We start from the raw sequence: 17,333 nt of genomic DNA on the forward strand, positions 1-17,333 counted from the left end.
TTACATCTTACTGACTTTTTGGTTATTATTCCCTCTGCTTGAACCCCAGGACTCAAAGGGGGCCTTGGCACAGGGCAGGCAGATATCTGTTATAGGTAAAAAGGAGCGATTTTCAGAGTCAGTTTCCATCAGGGAAAGTTACTTGGGGGCACAGCTGTGGCTCCTACCTCTAAGGAGCTCCCAAACTCTTTGGGACACAAAACATACAGAGATCTAAAGATGACATCTATTAACCAACGCATAGTATATATGAGTCACATGAGGGGTGTGGACTGCTGCAGAGGGAGTCATTCCAAGTTAAGGCCTCCTACAGGAAGTGCCACTTGACGCCAAAGCTTTGAAGAATGGGAAGGGGAGAGAAGGCAGTCATCTCAATGATCTTCCCAGAAGAGAGAATGGGAATTCTCTTAGCAATTTACCCTGTCCTTTGAACAGAGAGCACACCAAACCCAAGCCACAGAAAGACAACTGGTAGATAAGTGATATTTTCTTTCTTCTTCTTTTTTTTTTTTAGACAGTCTTGCTGTGTTGCCCAGGCTGAAGTGCAGTGGCGCAATCTTGGCTCACTGCAACCTCTGCCTCCCGGGTTCAAGTGATTCTCCTGCCTCAGCCTCCCAAGCAGGTGGGACTTCAGGTGTCCGCCACCATGCCTGGCTGTTTTTTTGTATTTTTAGTAGAGATGGGGTTTCACTACATTGGTGAGGCTGGTCTTGAACTCCTGACCTCATGGTCCGCCAGCCTCATCCTCCCAAAGTGCTGGGATTACAGGCGTGAACCACCACACCCAGCTGATAAGTGATATTTTCAAAGGCTCCCCACATGGGTTCCCCCACAGGGTGGAGGGCACAGGTTTACACGAGCTCAATTTTTTCAAATCATTCTTTCTAGCATAACAGAACTGACAAGAGATGAGAGTCCTGAAGACACAGTCTGGGTACAATGAGAAGAGCCTAGAATGGAGGAAGCATTCTTCTTTCCTCCAGGGACAAATTTAGTTCATGATTTAAGTCAACAGAAGAGAAAAATGTAAATGCCTGAGGAAGTCATGAAGCAGTGATTCCTCCTAAGAGGCTGTAACCCTCACTGGGGAGCGTACGTGATCTTGAGGGAGTGGGGGAAGTAAAAATGAGTCCTAAAATATTTTTAAAACAATAGATGCTTGGCCGGGCGCGGTGGCTCAAGCCTGTAATCCCAGCACTTTGGGAGGCCGAGACGGGCGGATCACGAGGTCAGGAGATCGAGACCATCCTGGCTAATACGGTGAAACCCCGTCTCTACTAAAACTACAAAAAAAAAAAACTAGCTGGGCGAGGTGGCGGGCGCCTGTGGTCCCAGCTACTCGGGAGGCTGAGGCAGGAGAATGGCGGGAACCCGGGAGGCGGAGCTTGCAGTGAGCTGAGATCTGGCCACTGCACTCCAGCCCGGGCGACAGAGCCAGACTCCGTCTCAAAAAAAAAAAAAAAAAAAAACAATAGATGCTTTCCAGTGGAGGCCCTTTTGGATGGAAGAAAGGGATGGTCACCAAAGCATCAGATGTCCCAGCTGCTGAGTACTGCATTCAATATTCAGCCTGGCCTTGGAACTTCTGTGAGAGGCAGCTTTAGAAGAGCTACTATCTCTACTTTCCCAGGGCAATCCGGCTGAAGAACCAGTTCTGGAGAGACCTGCTGCTGCTGAACGCTTCCAAATCAGAAAACATAACCCCAAGTGACACTGGCAGGGCTCCTGGGAAGCACTCCAGGTTGGCAGGAGATGCTCCAAGTTCAGCGGGACAACTTTTAACCTATTCTCCAGCACTCCCTCTCCCTCCCAATCATGCAAAGTCCCAAATCCTAACATTGGCAGTGAGTCTAACTTGAAAACATTCCTTCTGTATCCACAGAACTCCACCTCGCAACATTCTATAGCTCTCACATGAGAGCTGAGGGTCTAAGAACAAAGAACATTCTCCTTCCAAATGAGCAAGAACAGGAAATCCCACACACTGCCCTTGTCAACTAAGCTGCTGAGAGGAAAGGTACAAAACAAATGTTAACAAATGTCTCTTATTTCCTGAGAAGATCTGTGGAGGTTGGGCTGCAACACTTTTCAATTTAGCAAGTTGAAGAGGGGACAGAAAGTTAAACTTTAAAAGCCAAGTGTTAGGTCCACAAGGACAAAAGATCCAAGTGATTTTAGATCAATTAGGAGGCCGTTTGGTAGATGAATGAAACAGGAGGGAAGAATCACCCCACTGTGCTACAGGACACAGTGTCTCAAGTGACCCTGACCACCTTACAGCTGGGCATCATGGCCTCCATTGAGAGATAAGAAGTCCAAGACTCAGCCAGGAACCAGGAGGGCCCTGGGTATGCCTGACCCCACATTGCCCAAGGACTGGCACCCTAGGCTTCTTGGGTCCCAGCTGCCAGGCTGCCTTGGCGACTTCTGCTTTCTCATCTATACAATGAGGATGGTGTCTAAGATCTCTCTCAACCAACTCTCTACTCTTAATCACACTGCCTTGTAATTTACCTGTCCACATGTCTGTCTCCCACGCTGGAATGTACACTGCTTTTATTCATCTTGGCAGAGAGAACCGAGGGCTCACTGTATCCATGCTCGGATGGCCAAGTGCATGAATGATACTGTCACCGTAAACGCAAACACAATGTCTGAAACACAACACTAAGAAACTTACCTCAGAAAACAAACCAGTAAGATATCCCAACATATGACACTATATATTAAATCCAACCATAGAGCCGAGCTGGCTACCTCTCCTTATGTTCAGCAGTTCTACAATGTGAGCCAGAACCACAAGAATATGGTTGTGACACGCACAAAAAAGTAGACTGGAAAGGACTAAATCCTAAAAGGAGAGGTAAAAGGTGACCCCGCACCAAAAAGACCTAATCTTCAAACAATCAGAATCAAATGGCAAAATCCTTACTAAGTGCTTTAAAAATACGATGGGTTTTCCCTGTTTTCCCCTTTAAAAATAATTTCTGAAAACTGCTGAGACTAATAACATGTAATCCTTTAGTTTACTGCTTAGCTTTTAAAGACAGAAAATTACTTAAGAAACCAAACGTAACCACTTAGTGTGGCACAGGTACATTTCAAGAATAAGAATTTGTAATTAAAACAAAACAATTTTCCCAGAGTGGCAGTGCTGCCAATGACAGAGTTCTCGAAAAACAGAGTAGTGGTCTGAGGTGTTCCGAACCAGTGGCTCAGGGAAACAACCACTCAAGCACACAAGTGGCATTTTGTGATCAAATTTATTTTTTGTTTAAATTTCATTTACTTTGTTTTACTGTAATTTACACAAGAGACTGCCAAGTAAACTAGGTATTTTACATTCACCACACATTCCCTCAAATCTCCACAGTTGTTAGAAAAACATTAAAATCCATGCGCCGGGCTCTCATTTCCATGTGTGCCTAAGCTCCCAATGATACTACAGATGCCAGCGAGAGTTAAGTTCATTAAAAGGAGAGGGCTAGACTCTTTATTTCACAAAATTAGCAATAATCTTCCTCGCACCAAACACTTTGCAGACAATGATTATGCTCTGACAAAACCTATCTTACAACAGTGCCCAGAGAGTAAACATCGGTCTTTATCCTGAGTACACAAAGGACGTATGAAATGTGGGTTTTGTTGCTGAGGATAACAGGGTATTGCAATGCAGTAGTGATCCTAAACATCCTTCCTTGTCTGATTCACTGAAATCACTCCAGTGGGGGAGGGATGCAGGACATGTGGGAAAACAAGGAGCAGGCAGGACAGGACTGTCAGCAAATCAGATTACTAATGTGATTTGACTGCAGGGGTTGGCGTGTTTTAGGAGGGACAGGAGGTTAAAAAAGACAGTTTGTGACCTGAAGGCTTCAACAATATAATTCTATTCAAGCTTCCAGGACTGACAGGGGAAAAACTGGATTCAGACAGAGAAAGCTGATAAAAATCTAACCTAGCTATTGTTCCTTCCTTTAAAAAAAAAAAAAAAAAAAGTGGCAGCCCGTTCTGACCAGCATTCTCATGATGCCTATTCAGGATCTGTTCTGATGACATCCTACTTGAGAGCACATCCCACAGTCGGAGGTCCCCCAACCTCCTGGCGGGGCCTCCTCACCGCACAGGCCAGACTCACACTGCATCTTAAACTGTTCCTATCTCAAAGTCACCATCTCCCCCTTGAAGTGTGTGTTTCCACAAGAAGAGCAAAATGTCATCACTAACTATATCCTATCATGTGAGCTCTGAGGAATCTAGACCATTTGCATAGTTTCCAAGCTGTAGTTACAGACTGTCATCTTCAAAACAAGACTCCGTGAAGTGCTATACTTTTAGCTTTTCTACACAGCCTACAATCCTATTAAGACTAATTTCTCCATCAATGTGTTTGCCTAACAGGAGGCTGAAAATTGTCTAGTGTTTATTATAAATCAGAAACCGTCATCTCCATTTTTGCTAGGTTTGATGTAGAAAAATATTTGAAATTTAAAATATAAAAATCCAATAAAAACCAGAATTTTTTTCTAAGGATTTTTCCCTCAGGGCAAACAAGTAAAAACTGGCCTGTAACTTTGCTCCTTACCTTATATTGTCAAATTTGGCTACAAGATAATGACCATCCAGAAATAAATAGTTATAAATATATTCAGAGTTTACACCCCAGATTCCCTGGAATACCAAAAAATTTTGAAGAAATTTTCTGTGGGAGTCTACTGCTTATGGGACTAAAATAAAAATTTATAAGAAACTGACTTAAAAGAAGAGAAAAATAATAAAAGGCTATATATGTTGGTCCACAACTTGACATTTATGAAACATACCAGCTAGTATTACATTGCAGTCAATTTGTCCATTAATGGTATTACTCTGATAATTATTAAAATCTGTTCCAGGTATATATATTGAAAATATTTTCTTTTGCATTCTTGCTGAAGATAGGTACAGTACTTTGGAGAAATTGTACTAATCCCTTCAGTATGTCTGTATGTACATATATACACAAATGTGTGTATTTGGATCTGTAGCTCTACATGCGCTTTATATACAGCTACAGACATATGCACACATACATATATACACACGTGGTGGAGAACCTGTGCTTGTGTGTGTATCATCACAAGCACACATCTGGGAAACGTCAACACTGCAAGATACTGGTCAGATTCTTCTTCACTCATCACTGGCTGCGCTTGTTCCCCTCACTTGACCTTGATTACGTAACTGTAAGAAAAGTGAAAGACAGTGCAAAATGTGTTAAAATAGAGACAGAAAATGTTAGACAGCAGCTTGTCAAACACACTTTCCAAAAAAAAAAAAAAAAATTTCTCAATGTATCAAAACTTTTGGCAGAAAATGTACCCCAACTACTGCATCTTACAATTTTCATCTGTTTAAAAAGAGTTTGGTCTTACTACTAATGCCACAATATATTCTCATCAGAGGGGAAAATAAAGTCGAGGCAGAAATAAATCACAAAAACTTAGGAGAGTTTAACAAAAGTAACAATAACTTATTATTATTATATTTTTAATGAACATGGAATTTAAAAGTGTTTTGGGGGAATCTTGGAAGAGTTACTTCATTCTTATTTGGCACAACTAGCTTTTCTCACAATTGAACACTTCATTCATCCCAATGTTCAAAAATTAAAAGAGCGGGTAGCTCATGTGGGGCAGCAAAGAACCACAGTGGAGGGAGGAGAGTGTTACATCTCGTTCTTTTTCTAATAAACATCATAGTTCAATATAAACAAATGATACAGCACACTGTCGATTTTTGTTTACTCACACTGGTTTCAATTTGTGAGGGAGATTTTGATTTCCTGTTTTTTTGCATCTCTGGGAAAATTTGTTATATGGGCATATAATGTTTTAAAGAAATAAGACCACAGAAATGTTTTACACCATAAATTAAAACTAAAGTGCATTTACGCAGAGTACAGCTAACTGTAATAACTGAAGATGAAATACCAAGGAAGACTTTCTGGTGCACAGAAAATATTACAGCCAAAACAAATTATTGAGGTTGGCTCGTATGGTATGGGATAGAGAATCTTTATTTGATCTCAAGTGATTTTACATATTTCCTTACTAACCACAAATGGTTCTACAAAGAACCAGGTCAATTAACTCGGTATCGAAAAATCAGCTAGCTTCTAGGACAATGTGCTACATGATGAGTAAGAGCAACTGGCAGCTGGGTTCTAACCCATAACACTAAAAACTAACCCAGGATTACTAAATTCAACCTGGTCCACAGGTAAAATTTTTAAAGACTATATAATAAGTGTTCACTATTAATTTCTAAAATATTTATCTTTTAAATTCTAAAAATAAAGCCACATTTAACACTTAGAGCTTCTGCTCAGCAAGTTAACTGCCCATCACCAAAAAGTACAGGTTTTGAAACATCTTTTTACCCAGGTCTTCACTTACACAGTTTGATATTGTCTCTGACCCTACAGGGGACTCATCTAGACATCAGCAGCCGACGTGCCTCGAACGGAACCCCTCTTACGCATCTAAACGTAAAATAAAATTGTGAGCTGCTGAAATCAGACTCTAAATAGGGGTTAGTAAGCAAGGGGAGAAAAAAGATCTAGAAGAAATTATGAAGTGATGGCTGACTGTTTATAACCATATCCACGTTAAGAATGAAGTTCTGAGGCCCCTCAAATAACCTTGGCTTAAAGACATTCTTGCAAAAGGCTTTTCTTAGCACAAAAAAAGGTTTATCTATCCTTAAATGTAAAAAACAAAAGCCTGCAGACTGATAAAAAATTATGAAAAACAGCCAATGGGTAAATAAATTGTTTGCCAATATGTGAGAAAACGTCCCAAAGGTCTGGTCCACATTTGTATAGTCCCTAGGCCAGACAAGGAAGCCATGAGGGTGTGGGCCACACCTCTCTGCTGCTTCTGAGAACAGGGTCTCTCAGCGGAGTCCTTTAAAGGAAGTTTACTGAAAGGAGGGAGAATGAAAGGAAGAAAAGGCAAGCACAGAAACAATGTATGGCAAACCATGAAGGGCACACAGATGTATTAGAAAGGACAGGCATTCATAACAATAGCCTCCAGACAAGCGACACAACTCAATGAGAAAACAAAAAACCAAATGAACAGAAAACAAACAAATGCAATAAATGCATTAAAACTCAACACATCCTCACCCCGACCCCTGTACCAGAAGTGCCAGTTAAGAACAAACAGGTAAAACGTTAACCTAAAGTCCTCCTTCAGCCGCTGAGCCTCAACCCCAGGGCAGTTCCCTGCAGATCATAGGCAGGGGCATTCCTCGTGTGCCTAACCTCTCAAGATACTAATTCTCTCCAGGGCAAAAACCCATTTGAAAGAAATCCAATTCTTAAAATATTTGCGAATTAAGAGCATTATAACGTCATTAAAATCTATCATCAGGTGTCAGGGGTCAGGACCTCAAGGAAAAAGCATGGTAAAGAGGACTCTAAAATGGGATGCCTCTTCAAGAGGCAGGTGCTTTCCTGGTAGGCATTCTTGGCCTGCAGGCTTGATGCTGCCCAGATTCTGAGGATGCTTTCACAAAGCCACTGTTAGGACTCAAAGCAGCAGCATCTTGATTCTGTGATGTGGAATCAAGCACTCCCCAATGACCTACAGCAAAATAACTTAAATGGGATTCAACGTTAAGATGCAGCACTTAATGGTGAAATTTGTCTTAAAATGTTTTTGAGATAGTTGACAAAGCAATTGCTATGTACCCTCACTGTGAAGCAATGATAGATTTTCTACTAGCTTTATGAGGGGGTTAATCAGTTTCAGCAATGTGGGTATAAGAATGGTGACACTGTCTAAGGAATTGGCCTTTTACTTCTCTATCTTATACCTTCTTCAGGAGTGCAATTTCCAGCTCACAAATAACTGATTTGCATGGAGCAGCAGCTGCACCTGCAGGCCCACTGCCATAGTTGAGAGCAAGAGTCACCAGCTCCACAGCGGAGGGTCACAGCGTGTTGATGCTGGGACCATTCTGTGTTCAGGTATCGTGCGGCTGAGAACTTGTTAGGGAAGCAAGAGCACTTCCCTGGGGGAAGAAATCTCAGTCAAGTTCTGTCCAAGGGGTCCAGAGATAGGTAGGGGTCAGAGTCCAAACCAGATAGGGCTATATTTATCACCTGGTCAATGGTAACTACTCTTCCCTATGTGACACACAGTTCTTCAGTATAAAAATTAAAAACTGAGAGAAGGGCTCTCTCCCAAGGGTTTGAGCTGTTGGTAAATCCTTGTTGAAAATGCCAGTGCTACATCATGAGCTTAGTGTGGATGGCTGTCTCTTGCTGCTTCTGTTTCATGTTCAGTGGACACCCACCAGCAGCTTGGAAGGGCTGAAGGCAGAGCTGGCAGGTATTCCTGGAGACTTGGGCACTTGGAGGGAGTGAAACCAGACAAGGCAAATGGACTAAAACTGGATAGGGTATCGAGGGCCAGGGGGGTGCTTGTTACAGAGTCAGAGAAAGGCACCTGACTCTTGAAAAAGGGAACACAGAAGTGGGAGAGAGGTCTGGAAAGAAAGGTAGGAAGTGCCCATGACCTGCTGTTGCCTATTTAAATGTTTTGCCTGTGGCTAGAATAAAAATAAGGAAGTGAGGGGGGTATCTTCCGCTCTTGCCATTTCATCACCCTATTCCCTATATCCAGAACTCAGAGCCCTAATATTAGTATGAGAAATTGGAGTCAAAGAGGCTTCTGCTGGCTAGTCTAGAAACCAAACCCTAATTTATAAAATATGTTCCAAATTTCAAACAATCAAAATTTTTTGGAACAAAATCCATTCATAAGTTGGAGTCTGCCTATAGTTTACTTTATGTATAAGATAAGGTTAAAATATTTTATTGCCTTATAAAGAAAATATGTCTTAGTCCTCTCAGAAGGTTTATATAAAACTAATTAGAAGCAGATCTGCTGTAATCACCAAAAGTAAGCAACTTTAAACAGATTCTTTACGATGCTATGTGCCAGAAAAATAGGTTTCCTTTTGTGCCAAAGAATCTGATTTGCTGCCATTCTCCTGTGATTAAATGGAGTTTCTGCCTCACACACAGGCGTTTGTCAAATGCTCACACCTGCAGGGCTTCCAAAACTGGGCCTGTTGGCAGGACTTGAGATGACCACATGGAAACCACTAGCAGGCCCTGGACATTCCTTGGGTTCGTTTCACCCGTGGGGTCTTACTGCCAACTGAAGACAAACATGGCCCAGGGCAAAAACAAAACAAGACACATGCAAGAGGAAGCCAGGGAAGCATCCATCCCAACGAGAGAGGAGACGCCCACTGGCTGCCGGCCCTGCCCACTAGTGGTGGTGAGCAGCTGGGATGGGCTGTAACACTGAACTGTGGCATGCTGACCTCTTGCCCAAGGATCACCTGAATCTGCCTAAAGCTTAGGAAGAAATAAAGATTCACTGCTAGTTGGGAGAAGCAGAGGAGGCATTTCCAGAATTAGTAACAATACCACTAGCCTTACCTTTTCTACAAAAAAAGCGAACTAGGACTTATCGTGTTAACATTTGTAAACTTGCTGTGATACAAACTGAGCCAAAAGCAAGTTAGTCTGGCAAAGTGTCTAAAAGGACTGTGAACCAGGAACCAACATAGAGAACTAGAGTTTGTGTGTAAGAAAGAATACAGAAGCATTAGATATTTAACAGGTAACAAATTCTAGACTGAGAAAACTCTAGTCTACCTTCACGCAATCTGCTCAACAAAAGACAGATCAGAATATGTGAAGGAATAGCAGTGTCTAAGAAACTCCATTTTGATGAGAATAAGTAGAATACGGAATGGCTTTTAATAACACTCTTCCTAATTCTAGCTCTGTATTTACAAGCATGTATACAGTTTTAGAAAAGGGAAAATTAGAGAATTGCCATAGAACAGCCAGTCTTACTGTTTCTAGTTCTTTCTGAGTCTCGTCTTCCATTCTCCTAATGTCTTCCATTGTGAGATCGATCCACTTGTCAATCCAACAAAACAGCTGGCGATGGAAGTTTGTAAATATCCGTTTTTCTTGCTTTTAAAGCAAAGAAAAAAAGTAGCATAAGATGACAAAAACTTAAGATTAATGACACATTAACTTTACATGTTCCAATTAACCCATGAAATTTACACATTTGGTTCAAAAAGACTACTCTGTAGATTTGTGGAAATCATAATTCCATTTTATTATCATTGTGTACAGCAAAATTTAAAAAAAGAACCTTTCCCTGTGAAATGGAAAACAATCTCCCAGGCAAAGGTGTCATGATCTAGTAGAAATTAAAAAAATGTGGTGTGTATGACCTAATCCAACACATTCCTGCTGGGCCTGATTTATTTTTACCTTTTTTTAAATGTCAATGAGCAAAGGTCAACTAGATTTCTTCTGCTATAAAACTATATATTGTCATTCTTAACATGCACTATGAAGTGGAATACAATAATGCATTGAAAGAAAAGAGTCCTGGGTTCTTTTATTAAATTAAGAATCATTACAAACTCTCCCTTAATTTTTCTACACAACACGTTGCTGCCACTATTATAAATATATTTAAAAACCATGTATATAATGTGGTTTCAATTGCAGGATTATTTAAGTTTTATTCAACTTTCCCAAAAAGAGAGAAAACTGCATGGAACAGTAAGTATTTCTGGACAACCTTCAACTTAAAAATATTTTTCCATGAATAGAAAGGATTTTATCAATTACATGTGTGACTTCCATTTTTTCAGAACTGGACTGTTAATCTATGATTATGATCCAAGAGGAAGGAAGAATACCAATATTTACAGAATGCCTACTGTGGGCCAACTGCAAGCAGGCCCATGAATAATCAAAGTTTCCAGCACTTTGAGATCCTTGTCTTATAAAGTATTACAGCAGCTATAGTTTAAAAATAGAAAAGTTATTATGAAACAGACACTACTAATTGTGGAGATCTGAGATATAATGAGGGTTTCTTTATAATAATAACAGAATAAATATTCACCCTACAGGAAAAGTAAATACCAAGGAAACGTTTCAACATTCCTAGGTAGTAACAACCGTGTGCATTTATAAAATTCCAATTCTCCCCTCCTCCTAGATCTAACTGCCCATGTTACTTTCACTTTAATAAAGAAGACATAAAAAAGAAACAAGTAGAATTTGGATCATCAGATTGTGTACCTTAGTTCAGAGTGTGCCTGTTTTCACTAAGGACCTCTAAAGAAGACATCCCTCCCCTGTGACAGCACAAGGCACACATATATATTCTGAGAGATATGGAGGGTAGGGGGAAGGGTCCAGCTGAGCTGGGGCAGAGGAGCCCTTCAGCAAGCTGGGCTCGCTCTCTCCCTCCAGCCAGGATCAGAACACCAGGTCCTCTTGGGGACGTGCTGTGTGGGGGAAAAGGGTTCTCTACAGAAGTCCTGGGCAAATCATAAGGTAAGCACTTTGAATGAAAAGTTGTTGTGCTTGTCCCCAAAGAAAGTCCCTTAAAACCTCTGCTGCCATCTGTCTTTGCTGCTTCAAGGTATAAAGAAGGGCTGAAATGAATTATGTAGGGACAATAATTTTCATATCATAAAGGAGGGAAAAAAAGTAACAATAGAGAAGATATCCCATTAATAATAGCTAGCTCCGATCTTACCCTAAATCTAAGTCACCACGTTTTCAGCAGATTTTTACCTTCTGAATGAAGTTTTCTACTTTGCTTTGCAGTCCCCACCACTTGAATTTGATGGTCACCAGCTTATAGGCACACATCTGGGGACAGTCAGGGCTGTTTGCCAGCTCCTTCTAGATGAGAAAAATTGAAAAGGAGAAATTGTGACTTAAATATTTATGTTTTCATTAAAATTGACTGTTGTGTAACGACATCACAGACATACATGAAGAAAATTACAATCTCATGTGTTTAATTCAGATATTTGAAAATTTGAAATCATTTTAGCAAAAGCCGCAGTATTCCCCTGCTGTAAACCCTCCTTCCACAGACCAAGTTACTTCCTAGCTCTAAAGTTTAATAGGTATGTTGCTCTGCCTCAAATTACACTATTCAGATTTCATATTAAATACCAAATTCTATTCACATCAAATCAATAGTGAGCCTTTAATACGTAAGGGTTCTCATAACACCATCACCACACTCCCTTGATGTGGTGAGGCACAATAAAAAATGACAAGGAAATTCAGCTTTCTCCTGTTATCTTCAGATATTCACAAGTGGACCTGTACTGTTTATTAACTGAGGTATTTTCAATAGAAGGGAGATACGAAAAGTGATGCAACAGCAAAAATGATCTGTAATTACAATATTTGGAGGTAAATCCTATACATACAGACTTCAATTTCCACAAATGACTACACCTCACAGTTTAAATGGTGTAGTCAGGAATCAAATCAAGACTTGTTCTGGTAAACAAGGGAAAATAAACTATTTTTTTAAAGAGCCAAGAGAGGCGGGGCACAGTGGTTCATGCCTATAATCTCAGAGCTTTGGGAGGCCGAGGTGGGAGGATCACCTGAGGCCAGGAGTTGGAGACCAGCCTGGGTAAGATAGCAAGATCTTATTTCTAAAAAAAATTAAATAGGCCGGGCACAGTGGCTCACACCTGTAATCCCAGCACTTTGGGAGGCAAAGGTGGGCAGATCACTTGAGGTCAGGAGTTTGAGACCAGCCTGGCCAACATGGTGAAACCCCATCTCTACTAAAAAATACAAAAATTTGCTGGGCGTGGTGGTGGGAGCCTGTAATCCCAGCTACTAGAGAGGCAGAGACAGGAGAATCACTTGAACCCAGGAGGAAGAGGTTGCAGTGAGCTGAGGTCACATCATTGCCCTCCAGCCTGGGCGACAGAGCAAGACTCTGTCTCAAAAAATAATAATAAAAATGAAGAAAGAAATAAATAAACTGGGATGAGAGGTGGGGGCACTGCAACCCATGTTATTATTGATGATTTCTGTGAGTCTTACTGAGGCTTTGCCTTACTTAGTGAGTTCAATATACTAGCATGTTTATTTTCAGGAGTGAGTGAGTGGGGGTGGACCAGGAGCTTGCAGCATACATCAGTGACTTAAATACACAGGTCCACTTCCAAGGTGATGTGTGCAGAAGACCAAAATACTCCTGAGCTGACCCAGAAAAGCCTGGAACAGGTGCATAGCAGTGAGCCCTCAGGGCTCAGTCTACTGCAGAAGGCACATAACAAAGCACCACAGAGAGCAGAGGCAGACCACAAGTACGGTCTGGGGAAAAGAGCCTTTCTGTAAACCTGAAGCCCCAGTGTTGGTGTGCTTACAAGATGATTAAAAAAAAAAAAAAAAAGGCGACATCATCTTAGGACTGTTGTGCGGTTGTGGGGACTGAGCAAGGCAGTTTATGTTCCATGCTTAGTAGGTGAGACTGAAGGGCTTAATACATGTTAGTTCTCTCTTTCCATTGTTCTTTAATAAGTGCTGTATTGACCACTTTTGAATTAGCAAGACAGTTTTAACCAAGTTGCCTCCTAAGAGAAGAAAGTCAGTGCAACACGACGGGGACCCCTTTTATAAAAACTAAATTACTGAGTCAAAGGCCAAAGTAGCCTCTCCCATGGGCTCTTCCCTCTTCACTGCTGTCCTTGTCTTCACACGGTGGTGCCCAGACATCACTGGATGAGTCCCACTGGGTGCCACCACCATTGCTTGTCAGCTTCAACTTACCAGCTTCAACTCATCCCACTTTCAAAAAGCTGCGTGTGAGCAAAGATTCTTTCTCAAATCGGCCACATACATTCAAAAAATGATTAATTTCTAGGTCTTATTCTAAATCTCAAGATTATTTTTCCTTTATGTGATTGAAGCACCAGACCACATTTTTTTCCCCCAAATTATATACCATGGCGCAGTTTTAAGTTAATTCTAGGGATATGCTATATAAAAAATTCTATCCTGGTATTACTAAGCGACTGAATGTTCTATAGAGTCCTTCATGATTGATCAACTTTTCTCAAGACATTTGTTCTGTAGTAACATTTCATCTTCTGAAGAATAACCTGATACATGGCTTAAATCAATGAGGTAGCACCAGTAAGCAATTAAATAAAAATATTATAGCAAACTGTCCTCTTGCAGGTGAGCTCTGTTAACAAAATATCTTGGCTAGCTTAGCTCTACTTTTCCATGACTTTTCCCCCATAAAACAGAGTACCAATGTGAAAATTCAGGATGTATGTGTATACTTTAGTAATATAATATAATTCAGCAAGTATTACGTGGCACCATTTACCCTTTACTCTGTGCTACGTGCTGTCAGGGGACATAAATGTAGCTGGTAGAGAAGAGGATAATTATGTAAATAATGCTGCCCTTGGTGTCAATATTCTCTCCCAGGAAACACCCTCCTGTTGTGGATGCTGGCTTGGGCTAAAATCAAATATTTACATACTCCTCCCTTTGCTCTGCAGGCCCCTGGCACTTAAGCTGGGCTCCTGGATGAAGAAGCGTCAACAAGCCTTCCATAAGACACAGCTAGCTTCTAAGTGCCCAGCTTTATTGAAATGACAACAAAGTTGGTCTTCCACAGATCATTTGACCAATAAACAACGAGCCAATGCTGAAGTACTTTCTAATCCAATGAATGTCACTGAAAATCCTCATATGCAATACAATTTGGGTTATGCAGAATATGGCACTTAATTGTGAGATACAGCTGCCAAACAGTAGCACTAGACTAGGAGTAAGGGGACTTGGGTTGCAAGGTAACTTCCTGTTTAACACAGGGCAGGATCATTAACCTCTCTCTGGGCCTCGTTTCTCCATCTGTAACAGGAAAACTAGACTCTATCAGAGCTTTTCATTCTCCACTGAGGAAAAACTAAAAGCAGGGGTGAGTGAACTAAGGTTCTTGAGGGCCAGGATTGGTCTAGGGCTGTACGTGGTAAACATTACACATCTTTGACATCCAATGGCTTGTCCTAAAACTTCCTATAATTTTGTGTTTTATTCTACAATATGCCTGGGCTTCAGAAAATATTCCCCAGCCTGCCACCCACCCACAGTGAATTTCCTCTATGACTGAGTACCCCACCAAACCACTGATGAACTCTAAGATACTTTCCAGATTGAACATTAGAAGGTCCTATTAATTATGAGCTGCTGAAAGCTTTCTTCTACAACTTCAAATCATTGGACACCTTGTACTAAATGAAAAATCTTGGGTGTACCTAGAACACTGACGCTTCAGAATTCTCCAGCAATTTTATAAAAACAGTGGGATGAAGCATGGTTCTAATTAAAGGAGTAAGCTAACTGTAATATACATATGCCTACACTAAACTTGAGCTCCAAGAACAGAGTACACATATATGACTTCAACAATTAACCAAGTTTATTTTTTGAGACGGAGTCTTGCTCTGTCACCCAGGCTGGAGTGCAGTGGCCGGATCTCAGCTCACTGCAAGCTCCGCCTCCCGGGTTTACGCCATTCTCCTGCCTCAGCCTCCCGAGTAGCTGGGACTACAGGCGCCCGCCACCTCGCCCGGCTAGTTTTTTTGTATTTTTTAGTAGAGACGGGGTTTCACCGTGTTAGCCGGGATGGTCTCTCGATCTCCTGACCTCGTGATCCGCCCATCTCGGCCTCCCAAAGTGCTGGGATTACAGGCTTGAGCCACCGCGCCCGGCCTATTTCTCACATTCTTTCTAGTGACTCTGGCAAGCTGCGCAAATCAATTAATACTGGTAATTCATAAAGTAACACTGATCTATAAAATTCATTTTAGAAACTATAAGCCATGGGACAAAAAGGAACCAGTTCCCAAAGCTATCTTTTCAAATCTAAAATGTATATTCAGTCCCAATCTGATTTTTGCTTTCCATCCAATTTACAAGTAATTATTTTTTTAAAAACCCTTCAGAGAAGAACACGCACCCAACTAAAAAACAACAGCTTGTTGCCTAAAAACATAAATATTACCAGAAGAAAGCTGAGAGCACACAAGCTACACACATTTTTTTCAATCATTATTATTAATGTATACAAGATATCTAAAAGTTCTCATACAATTCTCAAAATGATTTGCGGGAGTCATCTGTTAAATGTGAGCTACGGTTTTTAAAAGTACTGATTAAGAACATAGCTTTGAAAGTCTCCATACTTATGATGACACAGAAAATAGTGAAAATGTCCGAATGTCGTACAATAACCTAAAAGAATCCTTTTGGTATCATCTCCCTGGAGTGAAATCTGACACTAGGTAATAAAAAGTCTTAAAAGCGGTTCATATCCTACCCTGTACCCTTTAACCTGGTAATTCCACTTTCAGAAATATATCCTATTAATTAAGAAATAATACCACAGATTTATCTGGTAACAGCAAAAATCTGGACTTATTAATTATTAACTTAAATACCCACTACAGGAGAGGGGTGAAATACTTCACAGGCCTTCCATACAATGGGCTATTATGCATACAGCCATTAAAAAACATTTTTTTCCAGCGTTGCGGTGGTTCACATCTGTAATCCCAGCACTTTGCGAGGCCGAGGCAGGTGGATCATCTGAGGTCAGGAGTTCGAAATCAGCCTGGCCAACATGGTGAAACCCCGTCTCTACTAAAAATACAAAAATTACCTGGCTGTGGTGGCGGGTGCCTATAATCCCAGTTACTCGGGAGGCTGAGGCAGGAGAATCATTTGCACCCAGGAGGTGGAGGTTGCAGTGAGCTGAGTTCGTGCCATTGCACTCCAGCCTGGGCAACAACAGCAAAACTCCATCTCAAAAAATAGAGAGAGAGAAAAAGAAAAAGAAAAAAATTCAAATAACAGTCAACAATGTGGGAGGGAAAAAAAGGAGAATTAATACAAATAGGTATCTATGTATAGTATAAACATTCCTAACAAAATAAACTACAGGAATCAGAAAATATACCAAATAATAGTAATTAAATTACACAACTAATTTTTATTTTCTTTTGTGTACAATTATTTTCAAAATTATCATTAGAAATTTAAAAAAAACCAAATACGCAGAAAAACAAATTGATGCTAAAAAAGTTTTTCTTTGCCCTCAGCAGAGTATTTTAGGACAAAGACTGACTTTACCCTAAATTATCTGGGTGCTATTTCAAGTCTTCATTCTTCTTTCACTATAAACAATCTGGCTTTGGCTTCTTTCTTCTGATGTTTAGTAAATTAAATCTAAACAAAGCTAAACAAAATCAAGTTAAAAGCCGAATTAAGATCTTTAATACACAAGTTTAGTCCATCCCATATTTAATTCTTCTTTAAAGCAATTACAAGGTATACATGCAAAATAAAATGATCAACACTTCTAGGGCATCAGCAACATTCTAGTGAA

At 40.6% G+C, this 17,333-nt stretch overlaps 1 protein-coding gene and 1 long non-coding RNA gene across 4 annotated transcripts in view; one reads left to right on the plus strand and one right to left on the minus strand.

The window, feature by feature from the left end:
* Positions 1-1,903: 1,903 nt before the first annotated feature.
* Positions 1,904-14,577, plus strand: LOC139358772 (uncharacterized). 2 transcript variants are annotated; one of them, XR_011614281.1, is made up of 4 exons: positions 1,904-2,017; positions 7,873-8,017; positions 10,601-10,654; positions 10,747-10,883. It is a non-coding gene; the product is annotated as an uncharacterized lncRNA (long non-coding RNA). The 2 variants fall into 2 exon arrangements; XR_011614280.1 differs by lacking the exons at positions 10,601-10,654; positions 10,747-10,883 and adding an exon at positions 14,443-14,577.
* The window catches only part of LOC105495743 (phosphatidylinositol transfer protein beta), a 68,431-nt gene continuing 54,342 nt past the window's right edge, over positions 3,245-17,333 (minus strand). The window contains exons 9-12 of one of the 2 annotated variants that reach the window (XM_011765474.2): positions 11,684-11,794; positions 9,926-10,048; positions 6,438-6,523; positions 3,245-5,223 (exon numbers count right to left, since the gene is read on the minus strand). In XM_011765474.2, the coding sequence (XP_011763776.1) occupies positions 6,476-6,523; positions 9,926-10,048; positions 11,684-11,794 (282 nt within the window). In that variant the 3' untranslated portion in view covers positions 3,245-5,223; positions 6,438-6,475. The remainder of the gene's footprint in view (positions 5,224-6,437; positions 6,524-9,925; positions 10,049-11,683; positions 11,795-17,333) is intronic. The other variant, XM_011765472.2, reaches the window with a different exon arrangement.

This window comes from Macaca nemestrina, chromosome 15 (assembly GCF_043159975.1).
Source record: "Macaca nemestrina isolate mMacNem1 chromosome 15, mMacNem.hap1, whole genome shotgun sequence".
Lineage (NCBI taxonomy): Eukaryota > Metazoa > Chordata > Mammalia > Primates > Cercopithecidae > Macaca > Macaca nemestrina.